This window comes from Panthera onca, chromosome D1 (genome assembly GCF_046562875.1).
Source record: "Panthera onca isolate mPanOnc1 chromosome D1, mPanOnc1 haplotype 2, whole genome shotgun sequence".
NCBI classification, from domain to species: Eukaryota; Metazoa; Chordata; class Mammalia; order Carnivora; family Felidae; genus Panthera; species Panthera onca.
In genome coordinates, this window is record NC_138348.1 from 114,487,692 (window position 1) to 114,515,380 (window position 27,689).

General features: G+C 39.1%; 1 protein-coding gene across 7 annotated transcripts in view; it reads right to left on the bottom strand.

Annotated features, from left to right (window-relative positions):
• CEP126 (centrosomal protein 126) overlaps positions 1-27,689 on the bottom strand; it is a 105,326-nt gene that overhangs the window by 61,653 nt on the left and 15,984 nt on the right. For 5 of the 7 annotated variants that reach the window (XM_060604534.2, XM_060604537.3, XM_060604538.3 and 2 more), the window contains exons 3-4: positions 6,997-7,142; positions 62-173 (exon numbers count right to left, since the gene is read on the bottom strand). In XM_060604534.2, coding sequence (XP_060460517.1) covers positions 62-173; positions 6,997-7,142 — 258 coding nt within the window. Of the gene's footprint in view, positions 1-61; positions 174-6,996; positions 7,143-27,689 lie in introns of those variants that run through there. The other 2 variants (XM_060604539.3, XM_060604540.3) reach the window with 2 other exon arrangements.

Here is a 27,689-nt window from a genome sequence, read left to right on the forward strand (position 1 = left end):
ATAGAAAGCTATTTAATTATTACATATTAATAATTATACATAATAATAATACATTACTTACCTCCAATTTACTGTTGGTCTATGGGAAGAGGGAAGGTTTACTTCTGATTTTAAGTTGGATTCCTGAATTTGTTTGAGGGCTTCTTCCAAAGGAGGAACTGGTTTTTGAAAAGCTAAGAGAATAAAGAAAAATCAAATAGTATAGAATCACTTCATCTTCTATTCTAACTGGTCAATAATAAATACTACTTTATTTTTATTTATTTATTTATTTATTTATTTATTTATTTATTTATTTATTAAAGCAACTCTTCCTTTTATTTTTTATTTATTTATTTTTAACGTTTTTATTTATTTTTGAGACAGAGAGAGACAGAGCATGAATGGGGGAGGGTCAGAGAGAGGGAGACACAGAATCTGAAACAGGCTCCAGGCTCCGAGCTGTCAGCACGGAGCCCAACACGGGGCTCGAACTCATGAACTGTGAGATCATGACATGAGCTGAAGCCGGCCGCTCAACCGACTGAGCCACCCAGGCGCCCCAATAAATACTACTTTAAAACTTTTGAAAAAAGAAAATATTTTTTAGAATAGTGTAAATATTTTAAATTTAGATATTTAATTACCCAAAGAGAAACTGTGACCTCAAAATTCACGTCACCAATTTTAAGAATATTTATCTGGAAAAAAAACTGAGAAATGTTCAGGCCCTTCATCCCGGCATGCAAACCACACTGTATTTGATCTCATGACTCCATAAATTTCTGACAAAATTTATTAATATTCTTATGAAGAAAAGGGGAAGGTATAAAAACACCAGCTGATGTTTACTGAGCACTTACCATTACAGACATTATTTTTGAGCATGTTGTAACAAATGTAATCCTCACTACAGCCTGTGAGGCAGATGCTCTTTGAATCTCCATTTTGCAATGGAGGAAACTGAGGCATAGAGAAGGTAAGTATCTTGTTCGAGGTCATAGACCATGTGGACGTTCGTTGACATGCTACACAGTACAACCTCTTACCCAACTCTACTTTGCGTGCGTAGTAGCCACTTTGTAAAGCCCTTTTGCTGGGCACGTTGGTCTCAACGTACTCAACCTCTTCTACTTCTCGAAATACCCTTTCACTTATGTGGTCAAGTTGAAACTCAGCTGTCTTAAATGGAAACTCACCTGCTTAAATGGAGTCATTATTTTGCATTATTTTGCATCACATACTACAGAAAACTCAAGGCCTGGAGGTAGGGTAGCTGACTTTCTAGCTCTCTACAGACACCTCCAAACTGTCTTTCCTCCTTCTCCTTTAAAAACCCTGTATGTTTTCAGGCTTTTTCATTATTGCAATCTTTGTTATTTACCTTAAAATTCTAAAGCAAAGCCAGTACATTATTATGTATGCTTTAGTTCATAGACGGAACTCTAGAGACAGTCCATTTCCCTAATTAAGAGGTGATGGCATAATATTCTGATGAATACAGCTGTATGACAGGGCTTGCAGGATATTCTAATCATAAAGGACCAATCCTTTTGAGGCAGATATTGTCAAGTGTTATATATCAACTGGTTTTCTAATTGGTATACTCAATGTCTAACATGGGTTTTTGTTGGTGAAAAGAACAGCCTGGTGAATATCTTGTTGAATGTTAAAAATGGGATTTCTTTGTTGAAATTAAAGGTATTCAAGACAAGTGCATTTTCATAAATATATTTTAATCACTCCCTACCTTTACATGAACAGGGAATAAGAATGCAGGGAGGTCTATATCCTTTACCCTATCGATGATCTCTGAGTCTTGATGTCTACTCAGGCTTGTGTCTGACCGTTAATACAGGAACATTTCTCAATGTCCAATGCCAGATGGCACAGTTCTGTCTCTGGAATGTGGCTGTGTGTATCTCGGCAGACCTCTCATAGAAGGTATAGTTAGAGTACCTACAAGGACAGAAAGCTGGGACTTCATTCAGCTCACTGAACAAGCTGTATGAATGTTCTGTGTCTAGTCATACAAGATTAGAGTCTGAGACTTGCTTTTATTAACCTTCACCACTTGATGCCTATCAAAGAGAGCCTAAACACTAATTTTAATGCTAACTCAGGTCAACAAAGACATTACATCGAAGAGACAGATGTACCTGTATGTTCACCCCAGCATTATTTACAACAGCCAGGAAATGGGAGCAACCTGTGTCCACTGATAGATGAATGGATAAAGAAGATATGGTATACTGGGGCTCCTGAGTGGCTCAGTTGGTTAAATGTCCGACTTCGGCTCAGGTCATGATCTTACAGTTCGGTGAGTTTGAGTCCCGCACTGGGCTCTGTGCTGACAGCTAGGAGTCTGGAGCCTGCTTCGGATTCTGTGTCTCCCTCTCTGTGCCCCTGCCCCACTCATGCTCTATCTCTCAAAAATAAATAAATGTTAAAAAAAATTCAAGAAAAAAGAAGATGTGGTATATATACATTATGGAATATTATTTAGCCATCAAAAAAGAATGAAATCTTTCCATTTGAGACAATGTAATGGACCTAGAGAGCATTATGCTAAGCGAAATAAGTCAGACAGTGGACAAATACTGTATGATGTCACTTACATGTGGAATCTAAACAGAACAAACCAAATGAACAAAACAAACAGACTCACAGAGAGAGGAAACAAACTGTTACTAGGGAGGGCAAAGGTTGAGGGGCTGGTGAAGTGTGAGATAGGTTGGGGGGTTGGATTAAGAGGTATAGACATCCAGTTATGAAATAAGTAAGTCATGAGGATGTTATGTACAGCACAGGGAGAATAGTCAGTGACGCTGTAATAATTTTGTGTGGTGACAGATGGAACTAGACTTATTGTCAGGATCATTTAATACCGTATAAAAATAAAGAATCATAAAGATGCATGCCTGAAATGAATAGGATATTATATGTCAGTTATACTTCAGAAAATGAAAACTACCTTAGATCAGTGTACGACCACCCATGACTGCTTCTTGTTGCTGTTAATCTAACGACTCCTGGTTACCACCCCTCATGCGCTGGGGATACTGGAAGCCTGTTATTTTTCAAGTCTTACTGCAGACCACAGCTGCATTCCTTCATTTAGCCCAGGAGCTCTGGTTTTTCCAGTTCTTCTACCCTAATATGCTCACTCCAACGGTTTTCTGACCTCATTCAAACCCCCAGCCTGCTGCCCTTCTTTGTAGCACGGGGAAGAGCCGACCACCAGGCTTCCTGGTGAGCTTGCGGTTAGCCTTCAGGGTTTGGGAATAAAGTGAACTAACAGTCAATTAAGTAGTAGTCTTTCATAGCTTTGTTCTTGCTCTTCACTGACAGCACTGGCTTTTCTTAAAATTTTATTTTGACAGGGGCGCCTGGGTGGCTCAGTCGGTTAAGCGTCCAGCTTCGGCTCAGGTCATGATCTCGAGGTCCGTGAGTTCGAGCCCCGCATCGGGCTCTGTGCTAACCGCTCAGAGCCTGGAGCCTGTTTCAGATTCTGTGTCTCCCTCTTTCTCTGACCCTCCCCCGTTCATGATCTGTCTCTCTCTGTCTCAAAAATAAATAAACGTTAAAAAAAATTTTTTTTTAAAAATTTATTTTGACATTTTGCATAGATGACATATTCATACTCAGAAGTGAAAAATATACATGATATATTTGGAAGTCTTGCTCTCCTTGGTCACTTGTATATTCTTTCACTGTTTCTTTATGCAAATACAAGCAAATGTAAATACAGTAAAACTTTGGATTGCGGGGAACTTGTTCTGTGAGTGTTCCGCAAGATGAGGAGATTTCTCTAATAAATTTTAACTAGATAAATGAGTGGCTTGCACTTGTTGCAACTCGTTGCAAGATAAAGGAGTGATGCCAAATGTCACATGATCACAACTGAGCCAATGGTTCTTGAAATTCACTTTGGCATACGAGTGCTTTGGTTTATAAGCATGTGTCCGGAACAAATTCTGCTCACAAACCAAGGTTTTACATATATATTTTAATTTTGACAACTACTTCTCAAAATCCATTTTTTGGTTTTTCTTGCTCTACCTACAGTATACACTGGTATGTGTTAAGATTCTATTTTAGGCCCTACCCTCAATCTATGGTCTATATCCTGTTGTTTAGTTTACCTTTCCCATGGCTTCATTTATCAACTATATATCCATTCATTAGTGACTCTTAAATATATACGTCTCTATTCTGTATCTTGTTCTTAAGTTTCAGACCCACATTTCTAGTTGCTGATTTGATTTCTCCATTTGGACAAGCCAAAGGAGGCTCAAAATCAATACATTTAAAACTTAATGATCATTCACACTTGTAATCTGATTCATCCATAACCCTGATTAATATGATCATCTACCAAAATCATTAATTCTGTAAAAATGTCTAAAAACGTGTGAGGCTCTCTGCAAAATCCCTAGGGCACTGTTCTCTACCTGGACCCCTGGCACTTTCCATTGATCGTAACTGAAATCTACTGATTACATCTCCTGAATATATTACCACTTGCCTCCACATCCAGTACAGTGTTTTAATTTAGCAGCTGGACCTCTCTTGCCACAAATAACGAAATAGTCTCATACTAGTGTATCTACTTCAGTGTCTTTACTGGAACCCAACATCCATGTTGTAACTGTAATTATCTTTTTTTTTTTTTATTTTTTTTTATTTATTTTTATTTTGGGACAGAGAGAGACAGAGCATGAACGGGGGAGGGTCAGAGAGAGAGGGAGACACAGAATCGGAAACAGGCTCCAGGCTCCGAGCCATCAGCCCAGAGCCTGACGCGGGGCTCGAACTCACGGACCGCGAGATCGTGACCTGGCTGAAGTCGGACGCTTAACCGACTGCGCCACCCAGGCGCCCCAGTAATTATCTTTAACAAACAAATCTAATTATAGTAGAGACCCCAAGTTTCCCACCCAATATCCATTTTCCCTTTCTTCCTTGGCAACAGACCCTACATTAATAGTTAGAGAGTAGCAATAGAGCCTTAAAAAAATTTTTTTTTTCATTTTTCAGTACCCCCTGCACATGAAGTTGCCAATTATAAATTACACTAAGCAGACAAATGGCTATTTCTAGGAACAAAATTTAAAAGGAGCTCAGAGGTACAACCTTTTTTCCTTTACAATTCTTCCTTCTTCATGCCTACAACATGGCATGATGGCTGGAGATCTGGCAGGTGCAATGTGACCATGAGGGTGAAGATATAAATCACAAACTAAGAATAGTTGAGCTGAGAGACAGAGGCATTGGGGTTCCCAGTGACACTGCACAGTCCCCAAATGAGCTGTGACTGCCTACCTCAGGACTTCATATTATCAGAGGGAGAAATAAACCCTGCCATATTTAAGCTGTTATTATTTTTAATGGTGTTACCACCTGCCCTTACTCACTGTGACAGACACAGTAATGGCTTCATTTTCAATTAAAAACCCTTTTTTTTTTAATTTAAAAAAAAAATTTTTTTTTTTTTAACATTTATTTATTTTTGAGACAGAGAGAGACAGAGCATGAACGGGGAAGGGTCAGAGAGAGAGGGAGACACAGAATCTGAAACAGGCTCCAGGCTCTGAGCTGTCAGCACAGAGCCTGATGCGGGGCTCGAACCCACGGACCGTGAGATCATGACCTGAGCTGAAGTCGGCCGCTTAACCGACTGAGCCATCCAGGCGCCCCTTCAATTAAAAACCTTTAAGTGGATTGCATTTTGGAGAAAGACAAAATTCCTAGCATGATATGCAAAGCTCTTTGGGTCCTGGTTCTAACTTAGTTTTTTAGACTTACATTCATTTTTCTTCACTTTTTCCCCACCCTATGCTTCAGGATATACCAAAATACATAATTTATTTACGAAAGCTTTTCCTTCCATTGGGGATTAAAAAATTTTTTTCTCTATGCATGGCAAAATGCTCATTCTTCAAGATTCAAATTAAGTCATTTTTTCAGGGATAATGTCCTTGATGTCCCTGTACAGCTGTAGTTTTCTTCCTTCTGTGTTCACACAGAGCTTCACATATTTTGTTACCACAGCAATCATCAGTTTATTTATTGACATTGTTTACATTATTCTCACCTCCAAAATAAGCTGTGAGATCTTTAATGGTAGAGTAGGACTAGATTTCTCTCTGTCTCAGCCCAGGGCTAAGTACAATGTAGTACAACGTATGTTTGTTGAACATAAAGGTTCTGCCTGTCCTTTTCTTTTTGAAGCTTTGACATTTTATTCTTAATTCTGTGTTGCTATTTAAGGTATAAAAAATGTAGATGTGATACCAAAGAATCAACCATACTCATATTTAGATTCTTAATAGGTTCCAGGTCTCAGATTGTTGGATTGTATCACTTTGTACACTTTATTTTTATTTAAATGTTTCTCAAACAGGAATTTGAACCAAAATGTGAATAAAATACCAGAATGAATGTGACACTAATTTACTGAACCTAAATGTTAAATTTTCTTTTTACTAAATCAGTTTTAAAAAGACAAAGCATTGTGAGCCAGGATATAGTAGAATCAAACTTGCAAGCTTTCAAAATTTACTAATAGAGCCAACAAAATATTCTCCAAGTTAAAGCTAAATCAAATTACAATTTTTCACTTGGTTAAAACCTTATTACTCAAAGGCATATTTTTTTAGTTTGAATTTATACTTCCTTTCTTTTTTTTTTTTTTAATTTTCTTTTTTAATGTTTATTTTTGAGGGGGAGAAAGAGGGCAAGCAGGGGAGGGACAGAGAGAGAGAAAGACGCAGAATCTGAAGCAGGCTCCAGGCTCTGAGCTGTCAGCACAGAGCCCAACACAGGGCTTGAACTCAAAAACTGTGAGATCATGCATGATCTGAGTCAGAGTTGGATGCTCAACTGACTGAGCCACCCATGTGTCCCTATATTTTCTTTCTTAATTTATCATTTTACTGCCTACTCAATATTGAATATTGAATATTAGATATAACTTTCATTTTTGTTCTCAAATTGTTCTAGAGATTAAGGTACCTGCTCTCCTCCGTTGTGAAAGAGGAATATGGGCACGTTGGAATTTTTCAGTGACTTCTTCAAACTTCTCTTTTCTTTGTTGAAGTATTTGTTCTCTGATTTGTTGTTCTCTTTCTTCTTGTTCTTTTCGTTTCTCTTCAAAAGCTCTATATTTAAAACACAAAGTAGATAACTGAATTAGGGATTAAATTTTAAAAATCTCAATACAGAAAATAGCTTCAAACTAGTGATTTATTATACAGTGATGTTTTCATATTTCAAAAGTCTACTTACTTAGAAACAAATTAAAAAAAAAAGGCCCTTAGCTAAGAATTTTAATATCTTTATATGTGGTAATTCCAGAACCTTATCCAGGCCTGGCAGGCCTACATACATGTTTCCACCTCCCAAAGCCTGCTGTGGAAGCATTCTTTACTATTTTCTGGAATGTGAAGAGCTAATTCATTGGTGAAAGAATCAGTCTTACAAATTATGGGGCAGTCAGGACAATGCTGTATATTTCTTTTTGTCTTTTAGACCAAAAGTTTAAAATTGGCTGTCATGATAAGTCTGAAGTATGCTAAAAATCCATGCAATTTACGTAAAAATCTTGATTTCCACCTCCTCTGGAAAATATGTAAGATTTGTCAAGTATGAACTCCTATTCACACATTCCCTATTTTTCTTAACTTTCCTATTTCATTTATTTCTGATTGCACCTGGGCACTTGAGTTTATATTCTCTAGTTTCATCTGTTTCAAAAAATTAATTTTGCTTGTGAAAAATATGTGTGTGTTTCAATAATTATTTGCTAGACAATGAAAAAAATGGAAAAGGAGGCTTGCAATTCACTGGTTGAGAAACTGCCAAGTGGTTCTCCTCTTCAGAAAGCATGGGGCTGAGAGGTGGTAGGTAAGAAGTCTTTAAGATTTTTAGTTCCATGCATTACTATTAACCATCCTTCCAAAGGCCTTCACTGGCTGGAGCATTATTCTATTCTAAATAACTCAGATTTAGGGAAGTACACTTCCGGGAAGTAGGGATACGTATATTTAAGTGGTCTTACCCCAGTGGTAGGTAGGAGATAGTGGGTTTGACGCAACAATTACAACACTGTATTGTGAACTTCATAACATGCAGACATAAAGAAGTCCATGAGCAAAAGGATGCCAACATGGGGGTGGGACTAATAGAATCATAAAGTTGAAGGATCCTTATATTTATGTGAAATGGTCCAGTTATAACTCTAAATAGTTAAGAATGAATATTATAATGCCTAGAGGAGCCACTAAAAAAAAAGTAAAATTGAAAATTTTTTGACTAACTCAAAGGGAGGCAGGAAAGGAAGAAGAAACAAGAGAAAAAAAAATAGAATTGCTAGAAAACATAGTTAAATGAGAGACCTACATCAAACTGCTTTAAGAATTATTAGATGTAAAAAGACTAAACACAAGGCAGAGTCTTGTTTTTGGGAGACAGTTCTCTGTAAATATTTCGTATTTCTGCACAGCCCAGGTTCTCTGAATGAAGACATTCACAGCCAACTTGAGAGTGTGCGTGTAGACAGTGTAGTATAGTAAAGCAAAGAAAGGTCTCCCTTCCTGGAGACATGGGGTGGCGAAGATAAAGATCTCTCTCTTCTCCAAAGAGTGCTTACACTCCAGATCAAACATAAGGTTTCCTTCTCTCTGAAGAGGGGGATAGCAGCGGCCATGTAGTTTCCACGTGTCGTGGTTCTTAGTCTGTAATGAACTAGTTCCTAGTTCTGTGCAGGAGCCATCTGGCCCTCACAGCATTGCCCTTTGGGGAGTAGACTTTAGGAAACTGACATAAGACATTGCTTTGGCTACGCTTTTTCCACGAGTGATACACAGTTTGTTTTCTTTCAGCCTGCCACAATACATACGAAATAGTGGTAAGCTAAAAAAATTAGCTTGCTTGTCAAAACCTCAGATCCTATACAGTTCTTCACAGTTTCTGATTTAGCACTTGCTAGACTGAATATAACCAAGACACAAGAGGATTTCCACAAACACAGACAGGTTGAAAGCAAAAGGATGAAACAGTAGAAGACATTTACTAAATTAATAGCAGACAAAGTAGGCATTAAGACAGGGAGTATTACCAGAGATGAAAACAGTATTTCATAATGATAGAAGGGTCAGTTCATCGGGACTACATAAAAATCATAAATATGTATGTACCTAATAAGAGACCTTCAAAATACATGAAGCAAAGAACTAAAGGGAGAAACTGATGAATCTATGATTGTAGTTGCATATTGCAACATACCTCTCAATAATTGATAGAACAGTCACAAAAAAAATATCAGTAAGAATACAGATTTGAACAACACTATCAACTACCTTGACCTTGTTGATATTTACAGAACAACTATTTAGGCCCAACAATTGCAATACATATTCTTTTTGAGTGCAACATAAGAAATCTTACATTGGCCCATAAAACAAATGCCAATGAATTTCATAAGATTTAAATCTTAGAGTATGTTCTCCAATTAAAAAATAGATTTATATTAGAAATCAATTATGGTATCTAGAAAAGCTCAATAATTGGAAATTAAAATAAAACAAGAACATACTTCCAAATAAGCTATAGGTCAAAAAAAAAAAGAAATCAAAAGGGAAGTAGCAAAACAAAATGAACAAAATGAAAATGCAGCATACCAAATTTATTGAGTGCAGTTGTTCAGAGGGAAATTTATCTTATTATTTTTTTAATGTTTATTTAATTTTGAAAGAGAGGGAGCAGAGGATCCTAGGCAGACTCTGCATTGACAGCAGCAAGCCCGATGTGGGGCTTGAACTCATGAACCGTGAGACCGTGGTCTGGGCCTAAGTCGAATGTCTAATCAACTGAGCGACGCAGGCGCCCCCGGAGGGAAATTTATAACTTTAAATGCCTACAGTGGAAAAAGATAAAAACTTTAAATCAGTGATTTTAGTTCCCACCTTAAGAAGATGGAAGACGTGCAACTTTATTCTTTGGTAAGAAGAAAGGAATGAATAAAAGAAGAAAGCAATGAAACACTAAACTAAAAAATAGAGACCACACAGACTAAAGTTGTGTTTGAAAACTTTAGTAAAATTAATAAACTCCTACCAAGAATGATGAATGAAAAAAAAAAAAAGAGTGAAGAAAAAAAAGTAAACAAAATGATCACTCTCATGAATGAAAGATAGGCTATCACTACCAATACCACAGACATTAAAAGAATAATATGACCAACTTTCTGCTAATAAATTCAACAACTTAGATAAAATGGATCAATTTCTTGAAAGAATCAACTTAGCAAAACTGACAAAAAAATACAAAAACTTTATTAATAAATTTAATTTATAATTAGTAAGCTTCCTACAAAGAAAACTCCCTGTTCAGATTTTTTATTACTTTTTGTCAAACATTTAAAGGAGAAATAACAATCATAGAACCTTTTTCCAAGTATAGAAGTAGAGGAAACACTTTCTCAACATATTTTATTTATTAAAAAAAATTTTTTTAATGTTTATTTATTTTTGAGAGAGACACAGTGCAAGTGGGAGAGGGGCAGAGAGAAAGGGAGACACAGAATCCGAAGCAGACTCCAGGCTCTGAGCTGCCAGCACAGAGCCCTATGTGGGCTCAAACCCACATGAGATCATGACCTGGGCTGAAGTCAGACACTTATCCAACTGAGCCAGCCAGGCGTTCCCCCCACCACCCACAACATATTTTATAAAGCCTGTATAACCTTGATCTCCAAACCTCACAAAGATATTACAAGAAATTTACAGACCAAACTGTACACAAAAATCCTTCACAAAATATTAGTAAATAAAATCCACCAGTTTATTAAGAAAACTCCCACATCACCAAATGAGAGTTACCCTTAGAAGGCAAGGCTGACTTGATATCTCAAAATTAACCAGTAAAAGAAAAATAAGTAAAAAATAAAAAGGGGTGACTGGATGGCTTAGTCAGTTGAGCATCCGTCCGACTCTTGATTTTGGCTCAGGTCATGATCTCAGGTTTGTGGGATCAAACCCTGCATCAGGCTCTGTGCTGGGCACAGAGCCTGCTTGAGACACACTCTCTCTCTCTCTCTTCCCCCTGTCTCCATCTGCCCCTCTCCCCTGCTCACGTGCTCTAAAACAAACAAATAAATAAATGTCAAAGTTAATCAGTAAAATTAACCACACTGACCAAATAAAGGAGAACAGCTGTATGACAATATTGAATACATGTTCATGATAAGAACTCTCAGCACACCAGGAATGAAAGGAAACCTCCCCAATCTGATAAAGGGCAATTATCAAAAATCCCTAGTTAGCAGCACAGTTAACTGTAAAATAGTTACTACTTCCCTCTCCAAAGGGACAAAAGGCAAAAAAGCTCATTATATTGCCTCTATTCCCCATTACACTGGAGCTCCTAAAAAGTTCAATAAGGCCAACATAAAAACAAAAGGCACATCAATTGGAAAGATGAAGTTAATTCCCTTTATTTCAGATGACATGATTATACAAACAGAATATGCTAAGGAATTTAAAAATAACTCCTAGAACTAATGAGTGAATTTAACAAGTTCTCAGAATACAAGGTCAATGTAGAAAAATCAATGATATTTCTACATATAACAATGGAAAATGAAATTTAAATCCATTTAAAACAGCATCATAGAATTTGAAATACTTAGGAATTATGTAACAAAAAACCATGTAAGAACTTCACTTTGAAAACAGAAAATACTGCTAAAAGAAATTATACAAACAACAACAAAAAGAAAAAAACAGGAGAGAGGAAAGGAGAAATATACTGTGTTCATGGATTTCATGTATTACAAGACTCAATATTGTTATATCAATTCTTTCTAAATTGATCTGTATGTTCATCATCGTATGTTCAAAACCATGCAGGTTATTTATATGGAAAAGCAAAAAATACCAAGAAGAGACAAAACAATCTTGAATTAAAACAAAACTGGAGGGTGTGGCGCCTGGGTGGCTCAGTTAGTTGAGCTTTGGTTCAGGTCATGATCTCAAAGTTCATGATTTCAAGCCCTGCATTTGGGCTCTGTGCTGACAGCTCGGAGCCTGCTTCGGATTCTGTGCCTCCCCCTCTCTCTGCCCTTCCCCTGCTCACAATCTCTCTCTCAAAAAATTAGTAAACACCAAACAAACAAGCAAACAAATCTGGAGGGTGTGCACTGCCTTATTTCACCATGAAACAGTGGTTCTCAACTGGGGGCAATTTTGCCCCTTCCCTCTCAGTAAATATTTGGCAATGTCTGAAAACATTTTTAATTGTGCCACCACTGGGCATACTATTGGTACCTAGTAGGTAGAGGCCAGGATACCTCCCATAATACATCTCATCCAAAATGTCAGCAGCGTTGTTGAAAATCTCTGCCATAATGCCACAATAAGCGAGGCAGTGTAGTCCTGGTGTAAGGATAAACAGACCAATGGAATACAATATGGAAAACAGAAATAAACCCCCACATACATGGCCAATTCATTTTTTTTTAAATATTGTTTATTTTTTTTTAATGTTTATTTATTTTTGAGACAGAGAGAGACACAGCATGAGCAGAAAGGGGCAGAGAGAGAGGGAGACACAGAATGTGAAGCAGGCTCCAGGCTCTGAGCTGTCAGCACAGAGCCCGACGCGGGGCTCGAACTCACGAACCACGAGATCATGACCTGAGCCGAAGTCGGATGCTTAACCGACTGAGCCACCCAGGCACCCCACGGCCAATTCATTTTTTAAAAAGGTGGCACGGCCACTAAACATAGAAAGGAATCATTTTTCAACAGATGCTGCTAGAACAACTGGACCAACTCATAAGAATAAAGCCCAGCCTTACATAAGAGCACAGATGCAGACTCTGATATGGATGGTAAGCCTAAAAGCCAAAACCAGAAACTTTCCAGAAGGAAACAAGCAGACACTCTTCATAACCTTGGAATAGACAAAATGTCTTCCGGAGTACACAAAAAGCTTTATCTATAGGGGCTCCTGCGTGGCTAAGTCACTTCAGCAACCGACTCTTGATTTTGGACAGGTCATATCTCACGGTTTGTGACTTTGAGCCCCATGTCAGGCTCTGTGCTGACAGTATGGAGCCTGCTTGGGATTCTCTCTCCCTCTCTCTCTGCCCCTCCCCTGCTTGCACTGTCTCTGCTAAATAAACTTTTTTAAAAAGATGTTTATTGGGGCACCTGGGTGGCTCAGTCGGTTGAACATCTGACTTCGGCTCAGGTCATGATCTCGCTGTCTGTGAGTTCAAGCCCTGTGTCGGGCTCTGGGCTGACAGCTCGGAGCCTGGAGGCTGTTTCAGATTCTGTGTCTCCCTCTCTCTCTGACCCTACCCCACTCATGCTCTGTCTCTCTCTGTCAAAAATAAATAAACATTAAAAAAAATTTTTTTTAAAGATGTTTATTTATTTTGGAGAGGGAGTGAGCACAAGCAGGGGAGGGGTAGAGAAAGAGGGAGACACAGAATCTGAAGCAGGCTCCAGACTCTGAGTTGTCACCACAGAGCCTGACATGGGGCTTGAACCCACTGAGAGATCATGACCTGAGCCGAAGTCAGATGCTTAACTGACTGAGCCACCCAGGTGCCTCAAGCTTTTTTTTTTTTTTTTAATCACTAAATATAGAACAAAAAACTGATAAACTATACTTCATCAAAACTTAAAACTGCTTTATGAAAGATTTTATGAAGTAAATAAAAAGGCAGGCCATAGACCGGAAAAAAATACTTGCAATATATATCTCTGACAAAGGAACTATATCCAGAATATATAAAAAAATCTTACAACTCAAAAAGAAGACAAATAATCCAATTAAAAATGGACAAAATGGGGCGCCTGGGTGGCTCAGTTGGTTAGTGTCTGACTTCAGCTCAGGTCATGATCTCACGGTTCATGGGTTCGAGCCCTGCCGCAGGCTCTGTGCTGACAGCTCAGAGCCTGGAGCCTGCTTCAGATTCTGTGTCCGTCACTTTCTGCCCCTCCCCTAGTCATGCTCTGTCTCTGTTTCTGTCTCTCTCTCAAAAATAAATAAACGTTAAAAAAATTTTTTTTTAAACGGACAAAATATTTAACAGAGATGTCACCAAAATCACATAAAAATAGGTAAGCAGGGGAGTCCAAATTACAACTACTTCATATCTACTATACAGCTAAAATTAAAAAGACTGACATTGCTGGTGGGTGTGTAAAATGGTTAGTCCTTTCAGAAAACTTTGTGACAGTTTCATATATGGATAAACACAAATGTACCCTAGGATTTAGTAATTCTACTTCTACTCAGGGGAAATGAAACATATGTGCAGAACAAGATGTCTTATAGTAACTGATTCTCTCATGTTTTACAACTTCAGCTTGAATTATCTTTCAGTCGGCAGCTTTATTAATAGCCTCAATTATAACAACCTAATGTCCATCAATAGGAGAATCGATAAACAAATTATGATATATCCTTACAATGCAAAACCACTCAGCACTAAAAAAGGGATAAACTAGTGATATATGCAAAGACATCGGTAAATCTCAACATTAAGTAAAAGAAACCATTAACAAAAGTGCAAGGACTGGCACAACTAATTCTGATGACAGAAATCAGAACAGTGGTTGTTGAGGGGTGGAGACTGATGATAATGGATTTGAAAGTATATGCAAGGGAATGACAGGGACAAACCAGGGAGTGAGAAGCTCAGTTTGAATAGAAGTGAGAACTCAAGTGATAAGAATAACAAAGAAAGGGTGATAAGATAGATGGACTGGGGTGGGGTCTTACAATTGCTAAACTCAGGGTACAAGAGGAAGTGACACGGAGAGGCAGGTGGTACAGATCATAGATTGAGATTCCAGGAACTGAAATTTTGGAGGTGGAGAAATAATTGGTGGTAGCTGAGGTGAGATGCCATTGAATGGGTGAAGTTCAAGAAAATGATAGGTCACTATGTTGAATGGGTGATCTATGAAGATACTGAAATTACAAAGAATGATCACTGGAATAGTGGTTGAAAGGGCGGGCCTACGCCGGCCGACTCCATCTTGTTCTGTGTCCTTCACCTTGACCACGCCTCCTCTCCTTGAGTAACCTCCCGCTCACCTGCCTAACAGGACTCCGACCCGACCCTTCCCCAGCCAATGGGCTGAGGCCACAGCCATTACCTCACCAACTGCCCGTAGGCCCCAGTAAAACCTTTGTCCTTTTGAAACTCCCTCTCTCTCCCCAGCATCTCACCTCTGCGTAGTGCAGGTAGGGGACTGAGCTCGGGCTAGCTCGAATAAAGGCTCTTTGCTTTTGCATCAGACTCGGCTCCCTGGTGGTCTTTGGGGATCACGAATTCTGGGCAGAACAGTGGTAAGGAGGCAAGAAGAGCCAGGTGCTAAAACTTTCAAGCAATGACACAGAGGATCTATAGAGCATCATAGTAATAGTGACATTATTACGACAGGTAATAGTGTAAGACAGGTAAGACAGGTAATAGTGAGCAGTACAGTTAGATAGCATGTGCTTTAAAAGATCTTGGGGACCAGGGCACCCTGTACCCACTCTGGCCCATATCCACGTTAGCTATGGCTATTCCAGCAGGGTAGTCACAGCATAGATTGCCCTGGGATCCCCAGCCCATGCCAGACATAGCTCCAGTCACCAGGCACGCACAGTCTACACAAGGAACAATGACACACAAGACCATTCCATCATGTTTAGGAGAATTATCTGTTCCACCTGATTCATAGAAACAAACACAGAAAGTCAAGCAAAATTAAGACAAAGGAATATGCTCCAAGTGAAATAAGACAAAACCTCAGAAAAAGAACTAAATGAGGAGAGAAAAAAATCTACCTGATAAAGAGTTTAAAGTAATGGTCTTCAAGATACTCACCAAACTGGAGAAGAGTGGTTGAACTAAGTGAGAACTTTAATAGAGAGAGAAAACATTAAAAAAGAACCAATCAAGATTTGAAGCATACAATAACTGAAATGGAAAATACACTAGAAGGAATCAACAGGAGATTAGAAGATGCAGAAGAATGGATCAGCAATCTGGAAGACAGGGTAATGGAAAAAAAAACCTCCTAAGCTCGACAGCAAAAAGAGGAAAAACAAAAAGATTGGTTAAAGGATCTCTTGGACAACATCAAACAGACAAATATTTGCATCACAGGGATCTCAGAAGGAGAAGAGAGAGAGAAAGGAACAGAAAGCATATTGGAACAAATAATAGCTGAAAACTTCCCTAACCTGGGGAAGGAAACAGACATCCAGGTTTGGGAAGCACAGAGAGTTCCAAACAAGATGGACCCATGAAATTCTCTCTACACTGACACATAATAATTAAAACACCAAAGATGAAAAACCAAGGAAGAATTTTAAAAGCAACAAAGATGGGAGCACCTGGGTGGCTCAGTTGGTTGAACATCCGACTTTCGCTCAGGTCATGATCTCACAGCTCATGAGTTCGGGCCCTGTGTCAGGCTCTGTGCTGCCTGCTTTGGATTCTGTGTCTCCCTTTCTCTCTGCCCCTCCCCGGCTCATGCTCTGTCTCTCTCTCTCTCTCAAAAACAAATAAACATGAAAAAAAAAAAGAAAAAAAAAAGCAGCAAAAATGAAGCAACTAATTATGTATGAGGGAAATGCCACAAGGCCATCGGCTGATTTGTTTCAACAGAAACTTTGTAGGCCAGAAGGCAGTGACATGATATATTCAAAGCGCTAAAAGGAAAAACCCTAGAACTAAGAATATTCTGCTTAGCAAGGCTATCACTCGGAACAGAACGAGAGATAAAGAGTTTCCCAGACAAACAAAAATTAAAGGAGTTAATTTACTACGAAACCAGCCTTACAATAAATGTTAAAGGAACTTCTTTTAGGGTAAATGAAAAGGCCATAATTAGAAAATTATAAAAAGAAAAAATACCATGAGTAAAAGCAAATATACACTAAAGGTATAAGAGCAATCATTTGTAAAGCCAAAAAGTTAAAAGACAAAAGCAGTAAAATCAATTTTATCTAAAAAATTAATTAAGGGGAACTCAAAAAACATAAAGATATAAAATATGACAATATATACATAAAATACAGAAGAGGAAGTAAAACTGAAGTTCTTTTAGAATGTGATGCTATATTCTTAGGATATAATATATGAGTCTCATGATAACCACAAAGCAAAAAACTATAATAGATACAAAAAGGAAAGAGAAAGAAAGCCAAGTCTAACACTAAATACAGTCATGAATTACAAGGAAAGAAAGCAAAAGAAGAAAGGGACAGAGAACTATAAAAACAACCAGAAAACTATGAACAAGATGGCAATAAGTACATATCTATCAATAATTACTTTAAATGTAAATGGTCTAAATGCTCCAGTGAAAAGACATGGGAGGGTCTCCATGGGGAGGAAGAGGATTGAGGACCAAGGGTCTGCTGCCTCCCCTTTGTGCTGTGGGACCAGTTCTTTCACGGGGGGGGGGGGGGGCAGGGAGGTTTTATCAGGGGTGGATACCCATCCCCCTCTCCCAACAGTGTCAAGGACATGTGATCGGTGCTGAGCTATGGGTGTAGCTCCAAGGACTGGAGACCTCAAGTGCTCTGGGAGGACAGACATACCTCCCCATCCCCAGCTGAGGAAGACACATTTTCATTCAAGGGCTCAGAGTGGGCCGTGGCCAGCTTGGCTTCAGCAGCGGGAGGAGCACAGTGTGACATCAGTGCAGTGGAAGACACAGCTCTGTCCTGCTGTGGCCACCCGGCCACCCGGGAGGAGCCTTGTAACAAGAGTCAATGTGGGCGCCTGGGAGGGCGGTGGGGCAGGAGGACCCGAAACTCACCACACCCAACAGATACACCTTGGTAAAAGCCACATGGGTCGGCAAACCCCGAAAACAACCCAAAGAGTGGCCAGTCTCTCCACAGTTAACAGTAGAGGGGAGGCCACATCAAGATGGGTGGGAGGGTGGAGATGTGGCCAGGAACCAAACTTCCAGTGAGATTAACCACGAACGAACGGGAGGGTCACCACAGGCATGAAGAAGGCATGGAACTGGACCCCCCACCAGGCTCCCCAGACACAGGGGCCCTGCACCGGGAGGACAGATCCCTAGAACATTTGGCTCTGAAAGCCAGTGGAGCCAAACTTCTTGAGATTTTACAATCATAGGCTTAACTCTGGGTACTTTAAAATCTGTGAGCTTGGCTCCGGGAGAGGGAGAGGGTGAGGGCTACAGGAAACGGAGTCCCTGCCCTTAAAGAGACAGCTAACAAACCACCGCTGTGAGCTTTTGAGCTAAGGCATAGAAACAGCAGTTCGCAAAGTGCCTGGAGCACACAGGAAGAAGATTTAGTTACTAACCCCAGAAATTTGCTGGAGGGCCAGGGATCTTTAGGAGGCTTCTCACTTCTCCAAGAACAAACGATCTGGTACAAATCTGGACAGTGACATGCAGAAGAATGAACCTGGACCACTTTCTTACACCATACGCAAAAATAAACCCTAAATGATTTAAAAACCTAAATGTCAGACTCCAAACCATGAAACTCCTAGAAGAAAACAAAAGATATCCAAATAATCTCTTGGACATCAACCATAGATGTCCTCAGGCAAGAAAAACAAAAGCAAAAATGAACTATTGGGACTACCCCAAAACAAAAATCTTTCGCACAGCAAAGAAAACCACTGACAGAATGAAAAGGCAATGGAAGAAGACATTTGCAAAATGATATATCTGATAAGGGCTTAATATCTAATATAAATAAAAAAATTTATACCACTCAACACCAGAAAACCGAACAATCCCATTAAAGATGGTTAGAGGACCTGAATACACATTTTCCCAAAGAAGATACACAGATGGCCAATAGGTACATGAAAAGATGGCTGTCACTCATCATCAGGGTAATGAAAATCAAAACCAAGTGAGGTATCACCTCACATCTACCGGAATGGCTGTTATTAGAAAGGTAAGAAATAATAAGTATTGTTGAGGATGTGGAGAAAAAGGAACTCATGTGCACTGTTGGAGAAATGCAAACTGGTAGAGCCACTGTGGAAAACAGTAGGAAGGCTCCTCAAAAAACTAAAAAGAGAAATATCACATGATCCAGTAATCCCATTATTGGGTTTTTACTCAAAGAAAACAAAACATGAATTCAAAACGATATATGCACCCCTATGCTTATTGCAGGATTATTTACAATTGTCAAGATATGGAAGCAATCTAAGTGTCCATCAATAGAGGAATAAAAAAGATGTAAATATATACATATGTACACACACACACACACACACACACACACACACACACACACACTGGGATATTACTTAACCATAAAAGGGAATGAGATCTTGCCATATGAGACAACACAGATGGACCTAGAGGGCATTATGTTCAGTGAAGTAAGTCAGACAGACAAAGACAAATACCATAAGATTTCACCTAGAAGATCTAAAAAGCAAAAGAAACAAAGTAGAAACAGATCCACAAGTAGAAAAAACTGGTGCATGCCAGAGGGGAGAGGCATGGGGGAAGGGGCAAAATGGGTGGAGGGGAGTGGGAGATTCAGGGGGATGAAAGGCACAGCATAGGGAACACAGTCAATGATATTGTGACGGTGTTGTATGGGGATAGATACACTTATGGGGAGCATAAGGTACAGAGAGGGCCAATCACATTGTACACCTAAAACTAATGTAACAATATATGTCGACTCTATTCCAGTTAAAAAAAAGGGTGCCTGGGTGGCTCCGTCAGTTAAGTGTCTGACTTGATTTTGGCTCAGGTCATGATCTCACCCTTAGCGAGGCAGAGCCCCGCGCAGGGCTCTGCGCTGAGTGTGGAGCCTGCTTGGGATTCTCTCTCCTTCTCTCTGTTCCTCCCCTACTCATGTGCAAGTGCATGTGCACACTGTCTCTCAAAATAAATAAACTTAAAAAAAGTTAAAAAAATAAAAGAGCTAAGGGATTTTAAAGAAAAGTGCAATGGTTAGAAGAGACAATGAAAAGCAATAGTGACTCTTCAGGCATCATCCTGTGTGTCTATCAAGTATCTACTATAGTGTCTTAACACACTTCCCACAATATCACCTACTCCTTCCCTCCTACATTCTTTATCATAAACAAAAATAGAAGCTGTAAGCAGAGAATTTGTTCCATACCTAAAAATTACTTGTATCCATATTTACCTCAATTTGAGTTCTAACAAATTTCTAATACAATCACATGTCTTCAACTCCTTTGTCTTACTTTTCCTTTCGGTTAAACATTCCCATGTCTGCTCTCTTCCAAAAGGCACCGACTATACTTATGGGTAATTGCTTATGTAACTGACTTTTGTCTTTGGGACAGGGGATACAATCAGGATTGTAGGGACTGATGTAGAAAGTAAGTTTGGGAGAAGGCTTCTGGCAAAGCAAAGTTCATCACTGCACATAAGATGGACTGTGAAAAGGGAATAGGACACCACTCATTTATCACGGCCGGGCAGTGCATCAGAATTTCATGTGTACGGTCTTGCTTTAGCCCACAATTCTGGGAGTTGAATATTTTACAAATGAAAGAAATGAGTCTTAGAAAGGGTAAGTAATTTTTTCAAGGTCACATAATCACTAAATAGAACAAACAGGGAGTCTAAGCTAGGCAGTCTGACTCTTCCTGGTTTTTAATCACTTTCCTAGAGACCATATAACAGACTTTCTATAACTTTTCTCAAGGCACCTCTATTCTCAACATCGACACATACACAACTTTGCCTTCCCATGGAATCCTAAGCTTAACTTACCATAGTGTTTATCTTACTAAATTGTAATTATCTGTTTACTTTTCTGTATTGCTTATTAGACTTTAAGTATCACAAGACAGATAATGTGTCAGCACATAACATAGTGCTTGAAACATAATAGGAACTACATAGAATTGCTGAATAAAAGAATTAATTGTATTTTAACTATCTTCCCCATCAGATGCTAAGTTTATTGAGTGTGGGGACTGAAATTTTAATTTCTGGAATTTTGGTGCCTAACACCAAGCCTTGAACCTGAAAGATGTTTAATACATAATTGCTGAATGAATGCTTGTTCATATGTCAGCTTCAAATATAATCAGAGCACTTCTAAAAGCGGTTATTTATTATTTTGATTTAATAATTTATCTGCTGGGAATATAACGGTAAGCAAAAATAGATGTGATCTGTGCAGTTTTTTTTTTTTTAATTTTAAACAGTGAAAGCACATGAGTGGTGGAGAGATGCAGAGGGAGAGAAAAAGAGAGGGAGAGAGAATCTTAAGCAGGCTCCCCACTCAGCATGGAGCCTGATGCAGGGCTCGATGCCACAACTCTGGGATCATGACCTAAGCTGAATCAAGAGCTGGACTCTCAACAGAGTGAGCCACCCAGGTGTCTCTATGCAGTTATTTATAATCTAATGAAGCAAGCTAACAAAAGCAAGTATACAAAGAATTACTGATTGTCATAAGTGCTGTGAAGTAAAGAAACTCTAGTCCAAGACAGAGAACTTATTTTATTTTTAGTTTTTTTTAATGTTTATTTTTGAGAGAGAGAGAGAGAGACAGACAGACAGACAGAGCATGAATGGGGGAGGGGCAAAGAGAGAGAGGGAGACACAGAATCCAAAGCAGGCTCCAGGCTTTGAGTTGTCAGCACAGTGGGGCTCGCAGGGCTTGAACTCACGAACCATGAGATCATGACCTGAGCCGAAGTCGGATGCTTAACTGACTGAACCACCCAGGTGCCCCTAAGGGAACTCACTTTAAATGAGGTGAAAGAGGGAATATTTCTCTGGAAACATAACATTTAAGCTAAAAATTCAGAATACGGCCAGTCATGAAAAGAAGTGAGTGGAGAAAAGTGCTCTAGGTAGAAGGAAGAGCATGCCAAAACAGTAAATTGGAAGAAAGAGAAAATAAGACAATAATACCAGTTCAGGCAAGTTTGGCAGTGAGGAACGATGAATTTCTAAAGCTAACAGGTGATGCTTTTTTTTTGCTATAATCAGGGAGCAATTCTGATAGCAAGTTACCATCACTAGTATTTAATACTGTTCTCTGGGCTCAAATGCATATACAAAGTAATAATAATTTCACACAGTACTTTCTAGGACCATAGGAAATAATGTGTGTTCCAGACTGAATAAAATTAAACCAGGGATGGAATGTGATCAAGGACAGAAGTTTCTACTCCTGAACTCAGTGATGGGCTCAACAAAAAGTTTTGTTTTTAAATTTTTATTTAATTTATTTTTTCAATTTACATCCAAGTTAGTTAGCATATAGTGCAACAATGATTTCAGGAGTAGATTCTTAATGCCCCTTACCCATTTAGCCCATCCCCCCTCCCAAAATCCCTCCAGTAACCCTCTGTTTGTTCTCCATATTTAAGAGTCTCTTATGTTTTTGTCTCCCTCCCTGTTTTTTTTTTTTTTTATTATTTTTGCTTCCCTTCCCTTATGTCCATCTGTTTTGTATCTTAAAGTCCTTATATGAGTGAAGTCATGATATTTGTCTTTCTCTAATTTCGCTTAGCATAATACCCTCTAGTTCCATCCAAGTAGTTGCAAATGGCAAGATTTCATTCTTTTTGATTGCCAAGTAATACTCCATTGTATATATTTACACCACATCTTCTTTATCCATCGATGGACATTTGGGCTCTTTCCATACTTTGGCTATTGTTGATAGTGCTGCTATAAACATTGGGGTGCATGTGCCCCTTTGAAACAGGGATAAATACCCTTGGATAAATACCTAGTAGTGCAATTGCTGGGTCGTAGGGTAGTTTTACTTTTAATCTTCTGAGGAACCTCCATACTGTTTTCCAGAGTGGCTGCACCAGTTTGCATTCCCACCAGCAGAGCAAGAGAGATTCTTTCTCTGCATGTTCGCCAACATCTGTTGTTGCTTGAGTTGTTAAGGATAGCCATTCTGACAGGTGTGAGGTGGTATTTCACTGTGGTTTTGATTTGTATTTCCCTGATGATGAGTGATGATGAGCATTTTTTCATATGTTGGTTTGCCATCTGGATGTCTTCTTTGGAGAAGTGTCTATTCAGGTCTTTTGCCCATTTGTTCACTGGATTATTTGTTTTTTGGGTGTTGAGTTTGATCAGTTCTTTATAGATTTTGGATACTAACCCTTTATCTGAGATGGCACTTGCAAATATCTCCTCTCATTCTGTCGGTTGCCTTTTAGTTTTGCTGATTTTTCCTTGGCTGTGCAGAAGCTTTTTATTTTGATGAGGTCCCAGTAGTTCATTTTTGCTTTTGTTTCCTTTGCCTCTGGAGACGTGTTAAGAAGTTGCTGTGGCCAAGGTCAAAGAGGTTTTTGCCTGCTTTCTCCTCGAGGATTTTGATGACCTCCTGTCTCACTTAGGTCTTTCATCCATTTTGAGTTTCTTTTTGTGTATGGTGTAAGAAAGTGGTCCAGGCTCATTCTTCTGCATGTCGCTGTCCAGTTTTCCCAGCACCACTTGCTGAAGAGACTGTCTTTATTCCACTGAATATTCTTTCCTGCTTTGTCAAAGTTAGTTGGCCATATGTTTGTGGGTCCATTTCTGCGTTCTCTATTCTGTTCCATTGATCTGAGTGTCTGTTCTTGTGCCAGTACCATACTGTCTTGATGATTACAGCTTTGTAATACAGCTTGAAGTCCGTAGACAGAAAGTTTTATTTAAAAAAAAAAAAATTTTTTTTAACGTTTATTTATTTTTGAGACAGAGAGAGACAGAGCATGAACAGGGGAGGGGCAGAGAGAGAGGGAGACACAGAATCTGAAACAGGCTCCGGGCTCTGAGCGGTCAGCACAGAGCCCGACGCGGGGCTCGAACTCACGGGCCGCGAGATCATGACCTGAGCCGAAGTCGGACACTTAACCGACCAAGCCACCCAGGCGCCCCTACAGAAAGTTTTAATAAGCAATCATAGAGGTGACTGATGTAGTTCTTTCCCTCATCACCGACTCCTCTTCATGCAGTTATGTGCCAGGCATTGTGGTAAGTACTCTGGGAACAGATGGGGCTTGTGATAAAAACAAGACACCTGCTCCTACCACTGTAGAAGGCAGAGCTGGAAGAGCATGGTGCTGCTTCCCATTAACCATGGAATCAGTCTTTTTTTAAGGTAATCATCACTTTTTATGTCTTTTCAATTTATTTATTTAACTCCAAGTTAGTTAACGTACACTGTAGTATTGGTTTCACGAGAACCCATTGATTCATCACTTACATATGACACCCAGTGCCCATCCCGACAAGTGCCCTCCTTAAGGCTGATCATTCATTTAGCCCATCCCCCACCCACCTCCCTCTAGCAACCCTCAGTTTGTTCTCTGTATTTAAGAGTCTCTTCGAGTTTGCCCCTCTCTGCTTTTATCTTATTTTTGCTTCCCTTCCCCTATGTTCATCTGTTGTGTTTCTTAAATTCCACATGAGTGAAATCATATGATATTTATCCTGAATGACTTATGTCACTTAGCATAATATACTCTATTTCCATACACGTTGAGGAAACAGAGAGCTTTCCCCCTAAGGTCAGGAACATGACAGGGATGTCCACTCTTATCACTGTTATTCAGCATAGTTCTGGAAGTCCTAGCTTCAGCAATAAGATAACTAAAAGAAATAAAAGGCATACAAATTGGCAAGGAAGAAGTCAAACTTTCACTATTGGCAGATGATATGATACTCGACATGGAAAACCTAAAAGACTCCACGAAAAATCTGCTAGAACTGATACATGAATTCAGCAAAGTCACAGGATATAAAATCACTGTACAGAAATCAGTTGCATATCTATACACCAATAATGAAACAGCAGAGAAATCAAGGAATCAATCCCATTTACAATTGCACCAAAAACCCTAAAATACCTAGGAATAAAGCTAACCAAAGAGATAAAAGATCTACATGCTGAAAACTATGCTGAAAACTACACAAAGCTTGTGAACAAAATTGAAGACACAAAAAATGGAAAAACATTCCATGCTCATGGATTGGAAGAACAAACATGGTTAAAATGTTGATACTGCTCACAAAACCTACACATTCAGTGCAACCCCTTGGTGTTAGCCTTTTTCACGGAAGAAACATGGCCTGTCTTAGCAACTTAAAAAAATTCATTTACTGATTTGTGCTTGGAAAACATAAACTGGGGCACCTGGGTGGCTCAGTCAGTTAAGCATCTGACTTCAGCGCAGGTCATGATCTCACAGCTCATGAGTGCGAGCCCCATATCAGGCTCTGTGCTGACAGCTCAGGGCCTAGAGCCTGCTTCAGATTCTGTGTCTCCCTCTCTCTCTGCCCCTCCCCTGCTCATGCTCTGTCTCTCTCTCAAAAAAATAAACACTAAAAAAAAAAAAAAGAAAAGAAAACCACAAACTGTATATATTGAAGGTGTACAATATAATGTCTATATGTGTAAACACTGTGAAATGATTGTCCAAACCAAAGCTGTGGACATATCCCTCTCCTCCTATAGTTATCTTTTGCTTTTTGCTGATGAGCAAACTGGAGGTGTACTCATTTAGCAAATTTCAACTATACCATACACTATTAATTACAGTCACCATGCTGTACATGAGATTTCTAGAACTTATTCACAGCTCAAAGTTTGTTCTTTTTGATCAATAGCTCTCCTTTTCCCCCACCCCTCTCTGCAGTTCAACCTTTTTTGGATTCCACATATAAGTGAGATCATGCGGTCTTTGTCTGTGTCTGACTCATTCCACTTAGCATAATGTCCTCCAGGTTCATTCATGTTGTCACAAATGGCAGGGTATCCTCCTCTTTTTAAGACTGAAGTAATATTCCATGGTGTTTGTATCTCTCACATTTTCTTTGTATATTCGCCAGCTGATGGACATTTAGATTATTTTCCTATCTTGGCTACTAGAATAATGCATTTCAGCAAATTTTGAAGGGTCTATTTAACGTGTACAGTTCTGCCTCATGAAACATGTAGACCACCTTGGCTCAATGTGAGCCCTGCATCACATGATGGTCGCATGTCAGATTGTTTGTTCTGTTTTTCCAGGAATCTACAACTATGGAGTATTATTTTCTTCTGCTGGAAATATTCTTAAAAAGTGAAGAAATAACCGTCATGGCAACAACTTTAACAAGAGAACCTAAGCATAGTATTAAGAGCACCTGAGGTCACAGGAGACACAGGCAGAACTGGAAAGCTGGCCTTTTGTAATGTATTTTTTTCTGGATGGAACTGTATTTAAGATTTAAATAGGTACAATATTCTAGAGATATGATCTTTTTTTTTTAGTTTAAAAGTTTAAAAACTATATTTTGAAATAATTAGAAATCAAATTTAAAAATAGAACAAAACAGCACTCCAATTAAAAAACTATAACTGGAGAAAGAGTAGTTTTCAGGAATAAAGCATAAGATTTTAAATACATGATAATGCCAATAGCTTATAAGAAATAACACTAAATACAAGAATATACTGTCACATTTCGCTGCTTGTCAAAGAAACACGTGTCACAGTTAATCCTTTACTTGTTAACACTTAAAATTATTTGAGACCCCAAAAACCTGTATTGAAAAATCATATTTCCAACTGATTGACTTTCCCTTGACTGGAAAAGAAAATAAATGGAAAGTTTCAAACAGCCATGAAGACACCAGTGCAGGAAAAAACACCCAAACAACAAAGATCTATACTCTGATTTCCCACACATGACTAGTAATGCACGGACTGCAAAAGGAAACCATAACAGCACCTCACTTCTTTCAAAGACTGAGATGTCAGCCAGAAAAACCGTGCCAATATCAATTAACTAAAGTTCATAAGTTTTAATCATTAGAGAGTCTCCTAGGTCCTTATTCACATATATTCTTATCTCAGATTCAGTTCTAATGAAAATCTTCTATTTACTAGGTCATAATGTGTTAGAAATATAAAAGAAGCAAGGCTAAGGGGTTAGTTTTAAAAAGAGAAATACTAACATCAAAAAGAAACAAATTCTGCTTCAGGTAAGATGGAAGTACACATACTTCTTGCCATTTCTCTCACTAAGTACAAATAAAAATCCTAGACATTACATATATTTAAAAAAAGAATAAAAAAGTAAAAGGTGGAAAGAAGGAAGCAGAGCAACCATGGACCCCGGGACCTGAGGAACAACACGATGGTAAGTTTCCTGGTTTTTCTTTTGGCTTCAAATATCCCATACTTGGAGTGGAAGAATCAGGCAATGTGTATATGTCAACAGGTTTAGACAAAATAAACAAATAAACTAGCCAAACGAAGCTTGCTCTCTCTAGCCCCAGGAGAGGAAAAGCCAACCCAGCAAGACAGAAAACTTTTATTCAACAGCCCACCACTCTATCCAAATACCACCGAAGAAACACTGTGGCTCTGCTCCCACCCTTGCCAGCAAAGGCTGCTGGGGGGCCTGGATTTCCACGCTTGCCAGGCAGTAACAGGGCACCCCCAGCCCTCCTGCTGGAATAACGTCAGAGAAGCTGAACTGAACGCCGGGCTTTCATCCCTACCTGGTGGTAATGAGGCCCTCCTCATCACCTGGTATTAGCAGAAAAGAGGTCCGGAGTCTGGCAGGATGAGTCTCTGCCCATCTCTGCCCAACTGGGTAGTGTCTGAGGAAGACTTTCTCCATCAACATCTAGCAGTAATGAGGCCACACACACTGCGGTGTCAATGGAAATGCCCACGCC